This window comes from Aptenodytes patagonicus, chromosome W, assembly GCF_965638725.1.
Source record: "Aptenodytes patagonicus chromosome W, bAptPat1.pri.cur, whole genome shotgun sequence".
In the NCBI taxonomy this organism is placed as follows: Eukaryota; Metazoa; Chordata; class Aves; order Sphenisciformes; family Spheniscidae; genus Aptenodytes; species Aptenodytes patagonicus.
The window spans coordinates 9,675,040-9,695,524 of NC_134981.1; the positions used below are offsets into that span (position 1 = coordinate 9,675,040).

Here is a 20,485-nt window from a genome sequence, read left to right on the forward strand (position 1 = left end):
GGAGTGACCACAGGATAAAATGGCAGCTGTTGAGAGAAGTGCTTTTAGATTCTTAAAAGCATGGTAGATAATACTAAACTGGAGAAGCAGACATATGCACACATACAGTCCTGGCTTCCCAAAGCAGTATGATTTAAGCACACTGGGAAAATGCAGCAGCTATTTAAAGCAGTGTTGCACTGTCTAACTTCGGGTATCCTACTTACATACCAAACCTGGACCCTGGGCTCCTGAGACAGTGTGACTGTACAGGGAGCTGGGCTTCTGACGAAACCCTGAAATGGATGCCTCTGGCAAAACTACTTTTCCTTAGGCTACAATTAACAAGGACATGCAAGACAAGATCAGATTCAGGTAACTTGGTCTCTGCCAGATATTTCAGAGGAAGGTAGAGGAGATCCCTGCAGCAAGCAGCCACAATACTGCCAGGTGACTTTGGCTGCCTTCTCTGGAGCAGATGAAACAGGAACATTTACAGGCAATGACAGTGCATCTAGGTGCTTCACCCATTTGGCAATAAAATGTGGCCCTCTTGTACTCTATGCTAGATTTGTATACAGGAGGGAAGTACCATTAATCCCATTTTCCAGAGTAACATCTTCCTGAATGAGAGAGACCGAATGCCTTACCTTAGGTAATACAGGTTCAACTCAGGAATCACACTGCCGTGTACCATACTCCCTCCAGCACATTGACCGCAAGGCTCTGCTTTCTTCCCTGCCTATTTCCTTCTCATGCATTGGCACCATGGATTTCCCATCACATCTACATTTTTTTTTTTTTTTTTAACTTGAGGGCCTAGAAATTTCTGTCCGCCACTGAGTGTCGCATGCCTCATTGAACACTTGGTAAAATCCAGCCTACCCCCTTGCATGAGCCATGTAGAGTCATGAGGATGTGCTCTAGAGTGCCACAGAAGTCCCCCCCTCTCCTCCCAGCTGTACCCCCTGGTGCTATTCCAGACTTTTTTTATTCTCTCCCCACTAGAAAAATTAATTTTTTTCTTCCATTTTGCTTTCTTCATTTCTATTCCCAGTCAAAGACAATCTTTGCCTCTTCCTTTGTCCCCTGCTTCCCTCCTCAAGTGATAGAAGAGCGGTCCCCTCCCCAGCCTGGCTGTGTTTAACTATCCTCATTGCCAGGGAAGGCTGCAGGAAGAGGAGAAAGAGACAGTAAATCACAGCTGAGCCCAGGTCAGTGGCCAGCAGCCTGGCGGGGGGGGTGCAGCGTCTGTGCCCCAATGTACCAGAGGAATTAACAGGAGGCAGTCCAGGGGCAGTTGGGGGACAAACATTTGCAGAACTTGTCAGGCAGGAGATGTGGATCCAGTGTTATGCTACAGGCATTGATCAGGCAGCTGGAGAGGTGGTAAAGACACCACTGTCCTGATGCTCTGGTCCAAAAAATCTTCTCATATCATTTTTAATCTAGAGTAATTTTTCTAATTGTCAGCCTACATTTATAGTGATATAAAAGAGGATGCAGTCTGTACCTTTACACCACAAAAGTTCCCTCCATCTATTTCTCACCAGCTAATACAGGACATTATGAGGGTAGGTACCTGAGTGAGGATTTATCGCTGAAGAAAGAGTGAAAACAATTCCTGGGTCTGCTCCTGCTCCACTTGAAACCAATGAATAATTTTCCTATTGATTTCTGTGAAAGCAGAATTGGACCCATCGTCTTTTTTTTTCTGGTGAATACACTAATAAGGGGGAAAGAATAAGTTTTAGATCTTGACCTATTGGATATGACAAGCTGGTGACACCAATTACCCTGGGGACTTCAGAGCTCTCTAAATGATGGGATCACATTTCCGTGCGGTGCCTGTACACCCAGAGCATGCTCAAATGCTATCTCTCAATCAGCCTCCCTATCTGTGTCTCTCCCCATCAGCTTCATTTCAGAGTCTCACACAAAAGTGAAGAAGGGACCTCCGAGACTGTGTGACAGTCCCTTGGTCCTGAATAATCCATCTTGGACTGCTGGCTCTTAGATATCAGGGTGATTGGCACCTCATAAATGCCAGTGGGTGATGGAGGGCTCGATAGGGAGAGAGGGAAAGGGGGGCAGTTTTATTCAGCCTAAACTGAAGTTGAAGAGCTAAGGCAAGTGAAGAAGAGGGAAAGTGAAACGGTGAAAACGCAAAAGCAGGACAGCAGTGACAGCTGATGCCACTGCCACCAGCAACTCGTGTGACATTGGGTGAATCATTTGACCTCCCCATCTCATTTCCCCATGTACAAGTAAAGCTGATGATCAGATTTATTTATTTTTTTCCCTTCTTCCTCAGGGACATGGCTCTCTCGTGCTGTTTCTCCATGGATTTTTCACAGAGGGTTATGATGATAACACAAGTTTAAGAACTGCCTCAGTGCAGTAAGTAAGGGCCAGGACTAGCATGAGACACTGGGTGCTCTGATTTGTACTCGTAACCTGTTCTCCCAGCTATCCCATTGCAGTCCAAGCTTGACTGATGTCTCCATGTAAAAGCTCCCAAGCAATGCCATGAGAGTTAATTAATCAATAGTTTCTAATGGTCTATCCCCATGGAGGAACTTGCCAAGTCCCCTAGGCAGCGGTTTCTTGCTGAATCTTCCTGTCCTGGTTTCAGCTGAGATAGAGTTAATTTTCTTCCTACTAGCTGGCATAGTGCTGCGTTTTGGATTTAGGATAGGAATAATGTTGATAACACACCAATGTTTTAGTTGTTGCTAAGTAGTGCTTACACTAGTCAAGGACTTTTCAGCTTCCCATGCTCTACCGACTGAGAAGGCTGGAGGTGCACAAGAAGCTGGGAGGGGGCAGAGCCAGGACAGCTGACCCCAACTGGCCAAAGGGATACTCCATACCATATGATGTCATGCTCAGTATATAAGCTGGGGGGGAGTTGGCCAGGGGGCAGCGATCACTGCTCGGGGACTGGCTGGGCATCGGTGGTGAGTGGTTGCATCACCTCTTGTTTTTGGGGTTTGTTTTTTTTTTCTTCCTGGGTTTTGTCGTCCCTCCCTTCTTGTTTTACTTTCCATTACAATTTATTGTTATTATTTTATTTCAAGTATTAAACTGTTCTTATTGCAACGCACGAGTTTTCTTAGTTTTGCTCTTCCGATTCTCTTCCCCATCCCACTGGGGCGGGGGGGGAGGGTGAGCGAGCGGCTGTGTGGTGCTTAGTTGCTGACTGGGGTTAAACTCTCCCAGAGAGGCATCATGCACATCACCAGGACTTGATAAATTCCTGCAAAAAAAGTCTTCATGCATCAAGGTGGCCAGTGCAGCAGAAACCCACACGGTGCAGCTGTTTGAGGGATTAGTGCGCGGCTGTGGATTTGCAAATCCAGCAGCACCGCACTGGGGAGAGGCAACGAGGGTCTCAGTCCATCAGTGTTTGACTGATAGTCGTTAGTGTTGCCACCAGGACTGCTTTGGGCCCTAGCTCCTCTTTAAGTTACCTCCTTTGCAATTCAGAAAATGGCCATGTCACCAGTCACTCCCTGCTGCTGGTCGCTGCCAAGCCACTTAACGTCAGCTTAAGCAACTTTAACCTTGATAGCAGCGATGGCTTCACGTTGGCTAAGCAATTAGTCCTTGGGTTCAGCAGCCATACAGCCTCAGATCCAGAAGTAAAAAATAAGGAAGCAAAGGGGGTTCTCCTCTGTGTGTGCTTTTGCCTCCCCTCCTCATGTGCCACTTGTAAGCAGACCAAAGCTTGGCAGTAACTCTGTTTCAGTGACACAGATAGTCGTATCAAACCCACCTCACATCTTTTGTATGCAACTTAAGGCAAGTCAGGTTTCATGGTTCCCTGAAGCTCCCAGAGCCCCTATACAAATTTGTTTCAGGTTTTTTTTTTTTGATTGCTTTAGTTTTTTTTTTTTTTCTTTTCAGCAATATCTTTCCATATTCATTTAACTTCAGCTTTTACGGGCAAGTTGGCGGCCGGTCACGAGCGGTGTTCCCCAGGGCTCAGTACTGGGGCCGGTCTTGTTTAATACCTATATCAATGATCTGGATGAGGGGATTGAGTGCACCCTCAGTAAGTTTGCAGACGACACCAAGTTGGGCGGGAGTGTTGATCTGCTTGAGGGTAGGAAGGCTCTGCAGAGGGACCTGGACAGGCTGGATCGATGGGCCCAGACCAATTGTATGAGGTTCAACAAGGCCAAGTGCCGGGTCCTGCACTTCGGCCACAACAACCCCATGCAGCGCTACAGGCTTGGGGAAGAGTGGCTGGAAAGCTGCCTGTCGGAAAAGGACCTGGGGGTGCTGGTCGACAGCCGGCTGAACATGAGCCGGCAGTGTGCCCAGGCGGCCAAGAAGGCCAATGGCATCCTGGCCTGTGTCAGAAATAGTGTGGCCAGCAGGAGTAGGGAAGTGATCGTGCCCCTGTACTCGGCCCTGGTGAGGCCGCACCTCGAATACTGTGTTCAGTTTTGGGTCCCTCACTACAAGAAGGACGTTGAGGTGCTGGAGCGTGTCCAGAGAAGGGCAATGAGGCTGGTGAGGGGTCTGGAGAACAAGTCTTATGAGGAGCGGCTGAGGGAACTGGGACTGTTTAGCCTGGAGAAAAGGAGGCTGAGGGGAGACCTCATCGCTCTCTACAACTACCTGAAAGGAGGTTGTAGCGAGGTGGGTGTCGGTCTCTTCTCCCAAGTAACTAGCGATAGGACGAGAGGAAATGGCCTCAAGTTGTGCCAGGGGAGGTTTAGATTGGATGTAAGGAAAAATTTCTTTACTGAAAGAGTGGTGAAACATTGGAACAGGCTGCCCAGGGAAGTGGTGGAGTCCCCATCCCTGGAGGTATTTAAAAGACGAGTAGATGAGGCACTTAGGGACATGGTTTAGTGGGCATGGTGGTGTTGGGTCGACGGTTGGACTCGATGATCTTAGAGGTCTTTTCCAACCTCAATGATTCTATGATTCTATGATTCTAAGTGTATTTTAGTTCACGCACGTATAGGGCAGCAGGCCTTTCTGTTGTCACGTTACTGTGGATCCACATCAGCTGGGTATTTATAGCTGTTTCTGCAGGCTCAGTTAAGGCCAGATTGAGGTATAGATCTGAACTCAGCCTGGAGAGAAAGAGACTGATGCTAGGTCGCACCACCTTTGATTTGCTGCCAGTTGAGAACGAACCTGCAGGCACACTCTCCAGCTCAGAGCAGCACACCACAGCTTCTTAGACCCCGGTAAGCAGTGGGGTGGCCAAGCCCAAAATCATGAGCAGTAAAAATCAAACTAGACTATGAATGGTGGTAGTATAGTTCTGGCCCAAATAAGCAACAGTGGCAAAAGTTCCTGCAGGTCGTCTTTCTGTGAAGAAAGTGGCAAGTAGTTAGCGGCTGTCCCATGTCACTGCTGCACCACCATGCAGAAAAGGAAATGTGCAAAGCTCGAAAAGGGTTGGGAAGATGGTAAAATGCAGAAGAGCAAAGCAAGAACAAAGGAAGGAGCCTTGGAAAGTGACAGATACTGTATAAATTACAATTTGCATAAATCAATTTTGAATAAAAAAATGGGGTGGTACTGTTAGCCACAGTCTCTTGGCCAAATTCCAGCTATGGGACTGATTGCGTCATGCAGCAGGGGACAGGCATAGAGTTAGTGAGTAAAAACAGATACATAGGGACAGGGGCAACATGGGCAATGGTAACATTTGCTCTCCAGCTTGGAGCAAGTCCTTTCCCATCAGTAAATCTCAGCTCTCCTCACTCTGAAAAATTACAAATGGCTGCAGCTCCTGAACTGCACACAGTAACTGCAACAAATCTGGGAATATCCAGCACAGCATAGATCTCAGTCATCATCAGAAGTCGTCACCTTGGGAAGTTAGGGCAGCAGTGACTACCATGCTGACCATAAAAGCCTAGGTTCCCCCCCCCCCAGCTCCCTGTCCCAGCTCCAGTGGAGATGAAAGGATATTTCTGCTAAATGATCTGAGGTAGTGCTGAAGGGAAGAAATGCTTCTTCCAATATTTTTTCAATTCATACTGTGAAATTATTTTGGAAAGATGCTTAAAAAAATTCAGCTAGCCCTATGAAATAATGGAAAATTTACTGAATAGAGACTACCTATCTTCTGCATATAATAGTTATAATGTTTAAATGACCAAAATGGGACAGTATATTTGGTAAATAATACCTGTTATGCAAATCACTTGTTCTGATCCATTCCAGAAGAGGAAGCTATTTTGAAGCCATAATACTTTGTAGCAGGGCTAATACCGTATTTCTGATTATCAGCTCCCTGGTAGTTCAGAAATAATGAACACTCAGATTTGGGCTCTATATACTTTTTTTTAGGTATTCATTTTTCCCCCACAGTTCTCGGGAAGTTAGAAATCCAAGGCTTTGGAAAGACACATGAATCCAGGTCTTGCACATTTGTTTAGGCTTTTTGAAATATTAATTAAATTTAAATTTTATTTTCAAAGCAGAAATTTCTGTTTCCAAAAAGACATTAAAAAATGTCTGAAGGACCATTCTGATTTTTTTTGAGAATATCTTCTATTTGTTTGAAGGCTTGGGAGATATTTTTGCTTTTATTTCCCAGTGGCCAGCCAGGTAAAAGAGAGGTGAAGTTGTCAGTTCTGTGATTTTACCAAACATGAGTCCTGTTACTGCTTGATTGATCACCTTACTTACACCTTTCTATCACAGGGATACCATGAGGCTTAATTAGCTAAGTGTTTGTATAGATCATTAGCGATGGGAAGCGTGGGATGCTGTTATTACTTTTATTATTAGTGAATGAAGAATATGAAAAGTAAAAAAAAAAACGTGGTTCAGAGACAAGGGTAGAAAATAACACTGAAAAAATGAGAAGGTCATAAGATACTTCAGAGTAATCCTCTCCAAGGGAAATGATCATGCTATTTCAAAAAAAAAGCACATCAGAAATAATCCTTCTTTCTCCTCTTCGCCTTCTTCAGTTCTACATGTATTTCCTTTGGGGGCTGGGGAAGGCAGGCTGTAGCATCCTTTTTCTATTTCTAGCAGGAGTTTTTGTCCTTGAGAAAGTCACTTTTATCTCTTCATGCATCTGTTTCTCCTCTAGGAAAAGGAAAAATATTTCCTTTCCTTGACTGCAGTTGCACGACCATGCCATCTAACAGCTACCTCATGCCAGAGGCAGCTGTCCCATTCCCAATCCCATCTATGGCCACGTGTCCTCACCCCATGCCAATAGAATGACAGTGACTCAGTTCTGGGAGGGAAACTGGCAGTAAGCACCGTGTTTGTACTGTATGGTTAATGCTTTGCTGGTGTTGTTCCTGAGCTTGTGCTCGGCAGTGTCAGGTGTGCATCTGTTGTGCTGCAAATGTAGCGGCAAGATGTGGAGAGGGATCTGTGCATCAGCAAGCTCTTGCTTTGGTGTAGCTGTGCTGCAAAACTTCACTCTTTCTTTGCTGTATTTTATCTTAATCTCCCGTGTTAGGATAGGATGGATAAGCCCGTGGAGGTGCCTATCCATCCGTTGATGACAGAGCTGGCTGAAGTTTAGCCACCTCAACTTGAAGTAGCAAAAAGGTGTGTGAGATAAATCCTCCCATCTCTCTCTCTCCCTCTCTCTGTTGACCAGCCATCACTAACACCCCTTCCCATGCTTTGGATGGCCTTACCAGTGCGTCTCAGGCTGCCCCATCGGTTCTCAAACCTTGGGATAGGGAGAGCAGGCTCACAGCTCGTGAGGTGCTGTCCATGGGCATGAAGCAGTTTGGTAGCATCTCCTGGTCTCCTCAGAAGATAAATATTTGAGCAACAGTAAAGGTTAGGCTGGAGGAAAGAGGGAACAAATCTATAAAGACAAGGACAGCGAGCAGGATGAACCCCCCATAATCCAAGAGGAAGCAGTCAACGACCTGCTACGCCACCTGGATGCTCACAAGTCTATGGGGCTGGATGGGATCCACCCGAGAGTGCTGAGGGAGCTGGCGGAGGAGCTCGCCAAGCCACTCTCCATCATTTATCAGCAGTCCTGGTTAACGGGGGAGGTCCCGGATGACTGAAGGCTTGCCAATGTGACGCCCATCTCCAAGAAGGGCCGGAAGGAGGATCCGGGGAACTACAGGCCTGTCAGCCTGACCTCGGTGCCAGGGAAGATTATGGAGCGGTTCATCTTGAGGGCGCTCACAAGGCATGAGCGGGACAACCAGGGGATCAGGCCCAGCCAGCACGGGTTCATGAGAGGCAGGTCCTGCTTGACCAACCTGATCTCCTTCTATGACCAGGTGACCCGCCTGGTGGATGAGGGAAAGGCTGTGGATGTGGTCTACCTGGACTTCAGTAAGGCCTTTGACACCGTCTCCCACAGCATTCTCCTAGAGGAGCTGGCGGCTCACGGCTTAGACAGGTGTACTCTGCGCTGGGTAAAAAACTGGCTGGACGGCCGGGCCCAGAGAGTTGTGGTGAATGGAGTTACATCCAGTTGGTGGCCGGTCACGAGCGGTGTTCCCCAGGGCTCAGTTTTGGGGCCGGTCTTGTTCAATATCTTTATCAATGATCTGGATGAGGGGATCGAGTGCACCCTCAGTAAGTGTGCGGACGACACCAAGTTGGGCGGGAGTGTTGATCTGCTTGAGGGTAGGAAGGCTCTGCAGAGGGACCTGGACAGGCTGGATCGATGGGCCCAGGCCAACTGTATGAGATTCAACAAGGCCAAGTGCCGGGTCCTGCACTTCGGCCACAACAACCCCATGCAGCGCTACAGGCTTGGGGAAGAGTGGCTGGAAAGCTGCCTGTCGGAAAAGGACCTGGGGGTGCTGGTTGACAGCCGGCTGAATATGAGCTGGCAGTGTGCCCAGGCAGCCAAGAAGGCCAATGGCATCCTGGCCTGTATCAGAAATAGTGTGGCCAGCAGGAGTAGGGAAGTGATCGTGCCCCTGTACTCGGCACTGGTGAGGCCGCACCTTGAATACTGTGTTCAGTTTTGGGCCCCTCACTACAAGAAGGACGTTGAGGTGCTGGAGCGTGTCCAGAGAAGGGCAATGAGGCTGGTGAGGGGTCTGGAGAACAAGTCTTATGAGGAGCGGCTGAGGGAACTGGGACTGTTTAGCCTGGAGAAAAGGAGGCTGAGGGGAGACCTCATCGCTCTCTACAACTACCTGAAAGGAGGTTGTAGCGAGGTGGGTGTCGGTCTCTTCTCCCAAGTAACTAGCGATAGGACGAGAGGAAATGGCCTCAAGTTGTGCCAGGGGAGGTTTAGATTGGATGTGAGGAAAAATTTCTTTACTGAAAGAGTGGTGAAACACTGGAACAGGCTGCCCAGGGAAGTGGTAGAGTCACCATCCCTGGAAGTATTGAGAAGACGTGTAGATGAGGCCCTTAGGGACATGGTTTAGTGGGCATGGTGGTGTTGGGTTGACGGTTAGAGGTCTTTTCCAACCTTAATGATTCTATGATTCTATAAAATCGGATGGGAAAAAGCTCTAAATGCTGAGGAAAAGGTCATGCCAAGGAAGTAAGAGAAGCGAAAGGAAATGCATCCTTTCAGCTGAGGCAGGGAAAAGCTCCTCTCGGTCCCCTTGGATCAGTCTGAGATAATAATGCTGCTGCCTTTCTGATTAGTGCTCTGTGGCCCCAATCCAGGCAGGGAAAAAATCTGCATTTCAAATGGCATATTTTAAAGTACACAATACGAAGGGGTCCTGCTGCTATTGATTTGCCTCTGGTGGGGTCACTGCCTCACTTTCTACAGCTTTATTAACTGGGACCATACACTGGGCCTCTTCCAAAGCGAAAGGAGAGTGGATGGGACATTTGTCTTCAGGGGGAGCTGAGGAAGGAGTGGAGTGACTTGTATTTGAGCTCAATTGGGAATGCTCTGGAGGTTTTATGAGGGAGACTGGTAACTCTTACAGGACTTGCCCTCCTTTTGTAAATCTCCCTGGAGTCACCCTGGGGGGGGGGAAGGAGGTAGGTCTATCCTGTCAGCATCTTTCAAGGTGACCGAGTTCCCATCCCTCCCTCTCCCCATCGCGATGCTGCTGCACTCGGCGAGGCTCTGACCATCAGCCGCTGGGCTGGGAAGGACACCCCCCGCCCCTTAACCTTTACCCCTGAGCACCTCCAAGCAGAGAGGGAAGGGCATGAATGGGAAACATGACAGCAGAAGGGTGGCAGGAGTCAAGGGTTGAGGTGTCCAGACGTGGTTGGGACATGGTTGGTGTCCCCTCTCTAGCCAATCAAGCAAAGTCAGTTAGCTGGTCTATGTGGCTGTGTTTACATATGGGATGCTCTGGAGGAAACCCCAGTTTAATCCCATGGGCTAGCTCTGAAGGCTGCAGCGAGGTGTATGTGCTCTGAGTCATGAGGTACAGGGCTCCAGCTCATTTCACCATGCCAGGAGGGTTTCCAGGTCTCCAGGACATCTTGGGTATCCCCAGAACATTGAGCATAACAGAAATGGGGTGGCTGCTCCCTGCAGGATGCCTGCTGTAGCAGAAGCAACTGAACCTATTTTCCCAAATCACAGGTTAGGGCCTTATTTTTACTGCATTAGCTTTTTAACCCTAAGCTAAATTTAACCTCTTTGCTCCTCCAGCACCTAATTCAGTTTCTGTGGGAGTATGGCCAGTTTTAAGCGACTGTTTCACTGAAACCCACCAGGCTTTAGTCTGCAGACCCTGCAACTTGAGCGCTAATCAGCAGATTAGGATCATCTTGTCATAAGGACAGGAAGAAAAAAAAAAAAAACCTTCTTCTTTCTGAAGGTCTGTGACAGAATTGCATGAATGACATTAAACTGCTAAAAGAAGCATGCGTGTAGCCAAGGTATATTCTACAAACATGCATCTTCCAGTGCAAATTTATAAGCCCTCCAAATACACAAGAAGCCACACACTCAGGTTACCTAGTTTGCAAACCAGGAGGATCACCTGTCACTGTGCAGTTAACTCTGAACAGCTTAGAGACATCCTTAAGCAGGAGAAGTTGCATAAGCCATAAATAATGTCACAAGTAATTGCCTAGCTCTGCTGAGTGCAAAAGGGAGATTGTCTTTGAAGCAGCACAATCATTTCTAGTAGCATTGGCAATGCAGTATCTTTTAGATAGAGCCCTGTTTCTCTTGCAACACAAGTGAAATACAAACAAAAAAGGATTAACACTTTTCTTTTAAATGGTTGGGAACCAATGTCCAAAAATATCTGCTGACGGCCAAGTAAAGAGTGGGAATGATTTCATCTGACTGTATTGGTATGTGCAGCTGAACTGATTACCTGGGACTCCACATATGGTCAATAGGGAGAAAGAAAAGGTTCAATTCATCTGCCCAGAGGCATTCGGGTACAGAAGGGAGAGATGAATCTTGGCCTAGGCTCCTCTTCCTGTTGTCACATCGACTGTAACATGTGACCAGCTCAGAGGAAATCCCATCTGTATTTATTTTAACTGAATCTGACAAAGGGAAATGCCAAAAACATAGTCCCCTGCCTGCCCTAGAAGGTCTCCGGTACAAATACCAGGCTGTTATCTGCCAGCCAGACTGACTACAGCACAAACATGACCAGGCATATGGCACTCCATGTTTTGAGGTGTGTTTGTTCATGCAGCTCTGGTCAGCTTTGGCGAAAGACAAAGAAAAGTCAGCAAAGGCCAGACTGGGACTGTGCCCAGCTCTTGCAACTGCGTCCATCTCAGAGAGATGCTACTTTGATCAGCAATGCTAAACAGAACCTATAGGCACAGATATTGACCATCATTTCTGCAACCAGCCAGTTATATCCTCAGCTGTCCCCAGGTGAAAATACCCAGCACACAAAATGAGATATGGGTCAGCACACCCAGCGCTGGAGTAATGCAGTGTTAAAGATGGATGGATTCCCACTTCCTCATTGAGTTCATTGGCATACTTACTAAAAATCACCTGCTCAGTCTCTCCTCTGGAGAATAAACTCAAATGATACCTAGAAACAAGTGTACTCCCTAAAGGGGAATCAGCATTGTGCTCTAAAAGAAAAGATTGTCTAATTACTCCATCAGTAATTACAAAGAACAGGATATCACTAATTAAAATGTGAAAGTGTCTTATGCAGGATATAATTAAAAAAAAAAGGGTAATTAACCCTTGCCACCAATCTGCATTAGGCTACAAAAAATAATAATACTCAACTCTGGTACAGCACTTTTCATCTGTAGATCTGAAGGCACTTGTACGTGGGGAGGCAGGTATCCTGTGTCCCATTTTATCGCTGGAGAAACCAAGGCAAGTTTACACAACTTGTGCATGGTTATACAGCAGCTCAGTGGCAGAGCATCCTTTACTTTGGTCTCTTCACAGATGGTGACAAGGAAAGTTTCAGCATTTGAATGAGCGCAGTGATTTCAAGGATTTGTTTTAGTGTGTACGTGTATGAACAGCTAATTTAGCCAATATTTCAATACTAAACTGAACAGTAGGGAACACTTTGTTCCTTGCCATGACTTTTGAGTTCTGTTTAATACTGAGAAGTGTGTCCCATGTGCTTAAGCAACAGCATCAGAGGGCTATTTCCTGATGGGAGAGAGAGTGAAATCACAGAGAGCAGCAAAACAGAGCTATTCCAATTCTGGAGACAGCAAAGACATGAGTCTCTTCCAAAATCACTACAGAAAAACTGTTTCCTTCTCCACTATTATCATTAAGTCACGCATTACCAGAGGCTGGGGAATGAACAGAGTGAGGTTTTTCTCTCTCTCTGCTCATACCCCACACAGACTTTCTCTAAGCGTCCACCATCGGTCACTAGTGGGAGTTGGATACGGACTCAGACGTACCTCATCTGGCTCTTTTTACAGCTCCAGGGAAGAGGACAAGAGGCAGCTTCATCTAAGCTGCCTTCTTCACACCAGGAGCATTTTACAAGCCCACTGCAGCCATACTGTATGCATGAACTGCAACGACTGTGTGCTAACTTCAGAGTGCAAAAAATAATGATAGCAAAGTCTGATGATGGCCAAGTCTGGTTTTAATGTAAGAAGCATTTCCAGCATGCATAACCATTCACTACCCTTCTGCTCCAAAATTTTTACCCCCAAATGCCTGAAAATTTAGCCCGGGTTCCTCATTTCTGCATTTTGTAGGTGCTCTAAAAGAAGCAGCATTTTCATCGCTTTCTGGAAAAAATAAAATTAAGGAAGTCATCCTAGATCAAAACCACAGGGAAGGGTTTTTCCCACTACATGGTATTAATCTTGCTAAAGTAGGGGAGCTCCATTCTCTTGTATGGCTCTTCTGGGAATCTGCTTGGTTGTGTTGGAAATAGGTGCTGTAATCTGGTTAGAAGGTTTGATCATGGTTTTGCTCAGTGCCAACCAGAGGCCTCCCAGCAGCATAAGAAAAAATGATTTTTGTCACTGACAGATGGAAACAACTCAAGTTATCCCCAGAGAAATAGCTTAGGTTGCTACTCTGGAGAAGGGATCCCCTGTCTCCACCGCTCCATATACACTGGTCTCCCATCAGCAGCAACCAGTGCTTTCTCAGAGCTTTGCTATAAGCAACGTAAGCCATGAAAGCTCTCTGCTCAGGAATGTATAAAGGCTTTTCTCTGCCTTTCTCATCAGGGAAGAGCCAGGGAGTCAGAGGGCTGAGTCCAATTCATGAGAGACCTCCAAATTGGGAAGCACATCATGGGGGTGGGGACCATAAAGACACCACCCCCCCCAATATGCAAAGATGCATTTTGCGTCCGGCCCCTATAGTGAGAACGAAGACCAAGGCTGGTGGGGTACCACAGGCATGGTGTGCTAACATCTCAAAACAGAGGGATGCCTCAACACCCTCACAGCTCTCCATCCTGGTGCTGGTGACTGCGTGATATTCCCCCCCTCTTTGTTCCAGCTGATGCAGCAGCAAGCTGCGATCATGGCATCGGTGGCGCAGGGTGGCTACCTGAACCCCATGGCAGCCTTTGCCGCGGCCCAGATGCAGCAGATGGCGGCTCTGAACATGAACGGCCTGGCGGCCGCCCCCATGACACCAACCTCAGGTAAGGGGCTGGGGGGGGCGGGCAGCGCGTGGAGAGAGTGAAGGGCCTCATCCCAGAAGAGACCTGGCAGGACATGTTAGCTGACAGGTTCAACCCCAGTGGGTGTTTACTGAAATGTTGGTCTTGATGGTAAAGGCCACCAGAAGTGAGGAGTGGACTCAACCAGAACTTTTTGTGGTTTGGGAGAGGGAAAAAGGGGCAGAGAAAGGCTGTTACCACCTCTTCCAGGGCTGGCGCCAGCTGGGGGGTCAGCTTCTGTATAGTGAAATAGTTGTAAGGGAAAGTCAAAGGGCTCACCACCAGTGGACTGTTGGGCTGGCTGTTCCCCACGCCAAGTGGCATTCACTAGTGGGTGAGGAGAGCAAGCGGGCAGAGACCCACCAGAGCCAGAATGCACCAGGCTTATTGCACAGGAGAGAGGGTGCCAGCACAGAAGGCACTGAAGAGGATTCTCATCCCTTCCCTCTCAGCTCTCCTTCAGTAAGGGATCTTACACAAATTTCCTTTAGCTCTGAGCACCCTCCAAATGGCACAAGCCATCCCCCAGTGACCTACAATGCTTTATTGGTGGTGCATATAGATGTCGGGGGGGGGTGGGTGGGTGGGTGGTGTCAGTGCTGGTGCTGTCACAGGCAGGCTGATCCAAACACAAACAAAATAAGGTTTGCAGTGAGATGCAATATCATTAACAAGATGAGCTGTGTCTTTGGGACACATAAGCCTTTCCCTGACTGAAATAGGACAGGGTACTCAGGGAAGACTGCTGGTGTTACGTGGAATGCAAGTATTTGGTGAGAGGGTTTCTGGATGCTGGAGCAGAGGCAGGTAGAGAGTAAAGGACTGCCAGGATCTGGCTACGCTGTGAGGTGTCACAAGAAGCCCGTGCTAGGAGCTGCAGTATATGATTCAGTGGGCAGAGAATTAAGCTGAGGTGGAAACAGGACAGGCTTTCCTGGAGCTTGAAGCACAAGGAAATCATTTGTGCAGGAACTAGTCAAGGAACCGGTAGGGCTGGTAGTCATGGAGTGGCATGTGGCCTAACAGTGGGGAAGTAGGGCAGCAGGGAAAGTGGGGCTAAACCATGAGAGGAAAGAAGTAAGAATTTGGGGAGCTTTGCAATATACCACTGAGTCTCGTAGGGGAGCAGAGGACTCAAAGGTACATCTTCAGGGGTCCATTTCTAAGGGACAGCTTGGGATAAAAGAGTCCCTGGGGTGATGCACGTTGTTCCTATGAGAGGCACTGAGGATGGAACTGTGTTCAAAAAGATGTGGCATACCAGTGCCCTTGTGTGAACCTTGAACTATCAAGCTGGCCTGGAGGGGACCAGCTTGACAAAGGTTTGGACTGAGACATGGGAGGAGTGAGCTATGCCTGAACCAGCTGTGGTGCAGGCAGCGCTGGGCAGAGCAGGCTCTGGGACTCCAGAGCAGAGCAGTAAGAGAGGAATGCTGCAGCTTTATTGCCGAACATGGAGAGGTCTGTACCAGCCCTGGAGCAGTAAAGAGCCAGCTGACAAACAGCCAGGAAAGATGCCTCATGCCTGAAAAACACTGGATGGCAGGGAGATAAGGCACCGCAGCAGTGCAGGCTTGGGGGGGCCGTTCCTAATGAACTGAGTTCTGCTAACCTCCATCTGCTAAAGAAAACCTCCCCGTTCAGACACAGCTTAGTATTTCTTTGCAATCTGTAGGTAGGAACATCAGCAGCTACTGGATCAGATGCCTATCTTTTCCTTTGCTTGTATTAGAATATGATGGGGAAAAAAAAAGGAGAGAAAGACATATCTCGTTCCACTTATGGAGATCGAAGGAAAAGCACTTGACTCAAAAATCTTATACCACACATTTCGAAATATATGTTTACATAATGATAAATGTATAAACAAGTCGATGGAGCTACAGCAAATCCAAATAGAAAAGTGGCTTAATTATATGTGAACCCTTTAAACTCAGTGCTGGATAGATTATCATATTTGCATTAGCTAGATTTGTTCTGTGTTGCTGGGAGCAGAGAGAACGTCAAACAAAGACTGCCTGGAATTCAAATGCTCTCAGGGCCTGCAAAGCTGAATCCAGGCAGTGGTTTGTGATGGCCCCACGACAAAAGAGCACAAGCTCTTTTGCAGATAAGTCTTGAGAATGAGCGACTTCGGTGACATAGGTGTGTAAATACCAGTACAACAGTCAAATTCTATGACTGCAGCATTCTATGATATGCAGCACATGAAAAATATCCCAGCCCTTCTTCTGTGTAAGCTGTGCTCCTCTTCTGATATGCCTGGTGCCTTTTGGGGACTGTTCAACTCTTATTGTCAGAATACAGGAAAGGAAAGCTCATATTTTTTATATGCTTTCCAGACTGCCCGTGACAGATCATTATAGAAAATAAAATGCTGGTTTAGATGATCCGTTGATCTCTTTCATGGTGGCAGATATTGCACTCGCCTTATGACATAATTTCAATCATGGAGACTATGCACTTTGGCATTATTGCAGCTTTACCTTGAATGGGTCGCTTCCTTCATGAAAAATCTCTGTTAATGGGTTGTGGAAACGTCCATTGACAATTATACCTTGGGTGAAATGTTTAGACTTTGAAATGAGTCCTGCTATTACCACACCACGCACAAAGCTTGTGATAAGACATAGAAAATTTCACATAATGTCTGAGCAAGCAAGCCTAGAACACTAGCAGCAATTTCTGAGTAGCCAGGAGATATCTGAAACCTAACGTGAATTCTCCTGTTGGGTTTTGTTAGCACTCAGAACGCCAAGTGGAAAAGTGATCATTCTGCTTCATAGCAGGATTTCCAGTCATTGAAGTATATCTCTGTTCTGACTTGGAATGAAAATGAAACATTTCAAAGCTGTCTAAAAAGAGGCATTAGGAAAAGTTTCTGGAACATTGGAAAAAAAAAAAACTTTTTTATCTTTCCTAAGTAAAAGAAAAATTGTGCTAGAAAAAAGGACACTGGTAACCCAGAAGTCCTAGAGGCTTTGGAGGCATTGGCTGAGCACAGTGCCTCTGTGCTGCTATCTTCAGGCCTCTTTGGTTCTCACCTCCCTTTCAGTCCAAACCTGCTTCTCCTATTGCTCCTAATAGAGCTGGTTTTCTGTGCATCCCGTTTCTAGGAGAGTGGGTTCCTTGAGACATGGCCATGAGTTCATTCACGCTAACGATTCCCATGGGACTTGGGAAGTTAAAGAGTTTTGGATACAGGCATATAACAGACTAGAGACAGGATCTCTCTCACCTGACTTTAACCATACAAATCTTAGACATCTAGTTTAAACTAGTCAACTGGCTTGCCTGCAGTCAGAGAGCAGTAGGCAGTCCCAGTGGGTAATTCAGACCATAACAACTTTATGCTGTCTGCTGGCATTTTGACGGTTCTCCATCAAGAGTCAGGTTTATCTCATACAACAGTCTGTAATTGCGAGGCAATTAAATTGATATCTCTGAAAGCTTTGTTCAAGTTTTGCATTTCTCCCATCATTGGTATCATCTGGATGAAAAAGTCAATCTGCAGTGGGTCTGCCACTGTATTAACTGCACAGGGGGCTAGAAATGAAATTTCATTTAGGCTTGCTTCCTTCCTTCTCTTCTCCCTCCCTCCATGTTGTAAAGCTGCACCTGCTGTAGCTGCAGCAAGAGCTCTCAAACCAGGGATGAAATCCACAACTCGCATGCACCATGGCCATTTGTCCTCTGCGGTGGCATTATGGCACTTTTACTCCAACTACAGAGCTGACCTCTCCGGGGGTTCTTTTTAAGAAAATTAAAGAATTGAAATTAATATGCCTAAACTTCCTTAGACATACATAAAATACACAAATCCCTTGCTGCAATTTTAGAAGAAAATTACTTACATTGTCAATGCAAATAAAGGAGATATCCAGAAAAGCAACTGAAATTTTAAGTAGCATTTGTGATTTGCAAGCTGATGGCATATGCTAAGAGCATTGCCTTTGGACTTCAGTTGCCACTGCTGGCTCCCTGTACCTCCACAGAGGACATTTTTAAAGGCCAACACCATTTAAACAACCACAGGGGAAGCAGCATCTTGTCTGCTCAGGGTATAAGAAAAGAACTAAAATATTGCCTGCTTTTTGGACTAGTCCAATCAGAACATATTAAGACATCTCATGCATATTAAAGCTGTCTTTCTTAAAGCACCAACACAGATTTAAGCTGTCATTAAAGTGTCTTATTGGACTAACCCATCATGGAATGCTGCTATGGTGAAGAAAATTTCTGCAATTCGTTTAAAAAAGAGGTTACTTCAAAAATAGTGCTTTCAATCAGTAGTATATCCTGACACAAAAAGATATTGCTGAAGATAAGATAGTTTAACTTCTAACTCACAGCTGGCAAGAGAAAAATACAATTTCATGCTTACTGAAAACTCATTTTTTTTGGTCCCCAAAAACATCCTGAATATGTTGCAAGAAGCACAGATTACACAGTAACTTTAAACATACATAGGAAAAGACAATGAAGTAGCAGAGGGACTTAATTCCCCCCTCAGAAATTTAAGAATTCTCTACCAGTGGGTGATAGGATCCCACCCAAAACATAAAGACTACATTGTTCTTCTGAAATAACAGCATTACAGTTCCCCACAGGATGCGTCTGGGAAAAAGGGAGGAGTATGATTCCATTAAAGAAAAAAAAAATCTAGCCCAAATTTTGCCCCTGTTGAGTAGGAGATCTCTGCTAAAACTGTACAAAGTCAACTTTGGGCCAAACAGTGACACTTAAAAAGAATATCACTGTCTGCCTTTAGGCTACAAATCAACTTGCCAAAACTTTTAAGGATCCCTGGTGCTGAGAGAGTTCAGAATAAGTTTGTACATGAAATGTGTATTCATCAGAGAGTACAGACAGAGTAGTACTAGAAATCGGTACGCCCACAAAGCTGACATCTCCAAAGACAAACTGCTGTAGAAAGGTGGGACTGAGACTTTGCTTCTGGTGCTAAATGATAGCTAGGAAAGAAATGTCTGCTTATTTAGCAATTTAAACAGGTAATACTCCAGGGAGAAAGTTGAGGAGGAAGGATGATATTTCTATAGTTTTCTATTGCTTGATATTAGCCGTGGATCTACTCTAGAGACAATAATCACCAAGCAAAAGCTTCATTCTGTTGAAGAAAGTTTTGCAAGCTGTTCTTAAGTGCTTTCCAAACAGAGGAGCAATGGCAAGCAGGCTCTTTCTTTGCATGACAGCTTGGGAGATTTTTTCATTTCTTGGATTATCAGAAGGTTTCTGTGTGCTGGTCACAGCTGTTGTGTCAGCAGTTTTCTCTGTGTAATTATTGCTTCCAGTACTCACCAGCTCTGATTTTGTGTCCTCCCCACTTGCAGGTGGAAGCACGCCTCCTGGCATAACTGCACCAGCTGTGCCTAGCATCCCATCTCCAATTGGGGTGAATGGTTTCACTGGCCTCCCGCCGCAGCCTAATGGGCAGCCTGCTGCAGAAGCCGTGTTTGCTAATGGCATCCACCCTTACCCAGGTAAGCCAGACCAATGCTGTGCCCACAGCCTGCTCCTTCGGTCTTAGGGAGATTGTCCACATCCACAGACTTTGTCTAGCATGAACCACCTCAGAAGGATTATTCCCCCCCCCCCGGCTCACTCTAGCTTTGGTGTAGTTAGGTCTTACCCAGCTACAGTTGTTATTCAATTAAGTCTGGATGGTAGACATCAAGGGCATGTTGCAGGTGGAAAATTTTTATGCTGAAGAATTGAGTGCTCATCTGCTGGATGACTTGTCTGGTGAATACAATCAGGCCACCCAGCATGTTTTGCTTTAGATGATAAAATTTAATCTGAGGCCTGACCAGTTCATGCTGGAAGATCTCCTAGCGGTACTCCCAAGGCTCTTGCTCCTGGCTAGCCTTGAAGGAGTTGTGCTAAGCCTGTTTGCATCGCCTAGCACCCACTATTGGTATCTCCTGCTGGGAGATGGATGGCTCTGGGAGGACGAGTCCAGAGGGTCCACATGGCTCTGCTGATCCAAAGTGCTCCATGTCTCAGACCATGTGCGCAGGCAGTAGGTGCTGGTCTCCAAAACGCTCAGTGCATCTAAATCCTGTTGCCTTACCAGGCCTGGAGACTGAAGATCCTTTAATATAGCCACAGACCAGGCTCAGCTTCACCCTTCTGTGTCACTACCAGAGAACTGCTGCTGGGATTCATAGACTGTGACTACCTCGAAAGATGCCAGCAGTGAAGGGGTAATTTTGCAAGCTCTAGCAGTCGGGAATGAATGAGGGACGTTAAAGGATACATACATACCTCTATAGCTGTACTTACAAACATATGGACACTCTGAGGCTGTAATCACCAAGAAATCAGGAGTTTACAAATCCTTAATGTGCACCTACATTTTTTTCAGCATTGTCAGGATTTGAGATAGCCCTCTCCTCCAAGCTGTACTGCCGCTAGGAAGACATTCCTTACCATTGCTGTATACATACTCCTAATAATTTAGGTAAATGTTACTTATT

At 46.4% G+C, this 20,485-nt stretch overlaps 1 protein-coding gene across 9 annotated transcripts in view; it reads left to right on the forward strand.

The window, feature by feature from the left end:
• The window catches only part of LOC143171870 (CUGBP Elav-like family member 4), a 708,415-nt gene that overhangs the window by 634,205 nt on the left and 53,725 nt on the right, over positions 1-20,485 (forward strand). For all 9 annotated transcript variants that reach the window (XM_076360989.1, XM_076360994.1, XM_076360991.1 and 6 more), the window contains exons 7-8: positions 13,823-13,970; positions 19,340-19,489. In XM_076360989.1, the coding sequence (XP_076217104.1) occupies positions 13,823-13,970; positions 19,340-19,489 (298 nt within the window). The remainder of the gene's footprint in view (positions 1-13,822; positions 13,971-19,339; positions 19,490-20,485) is intronic.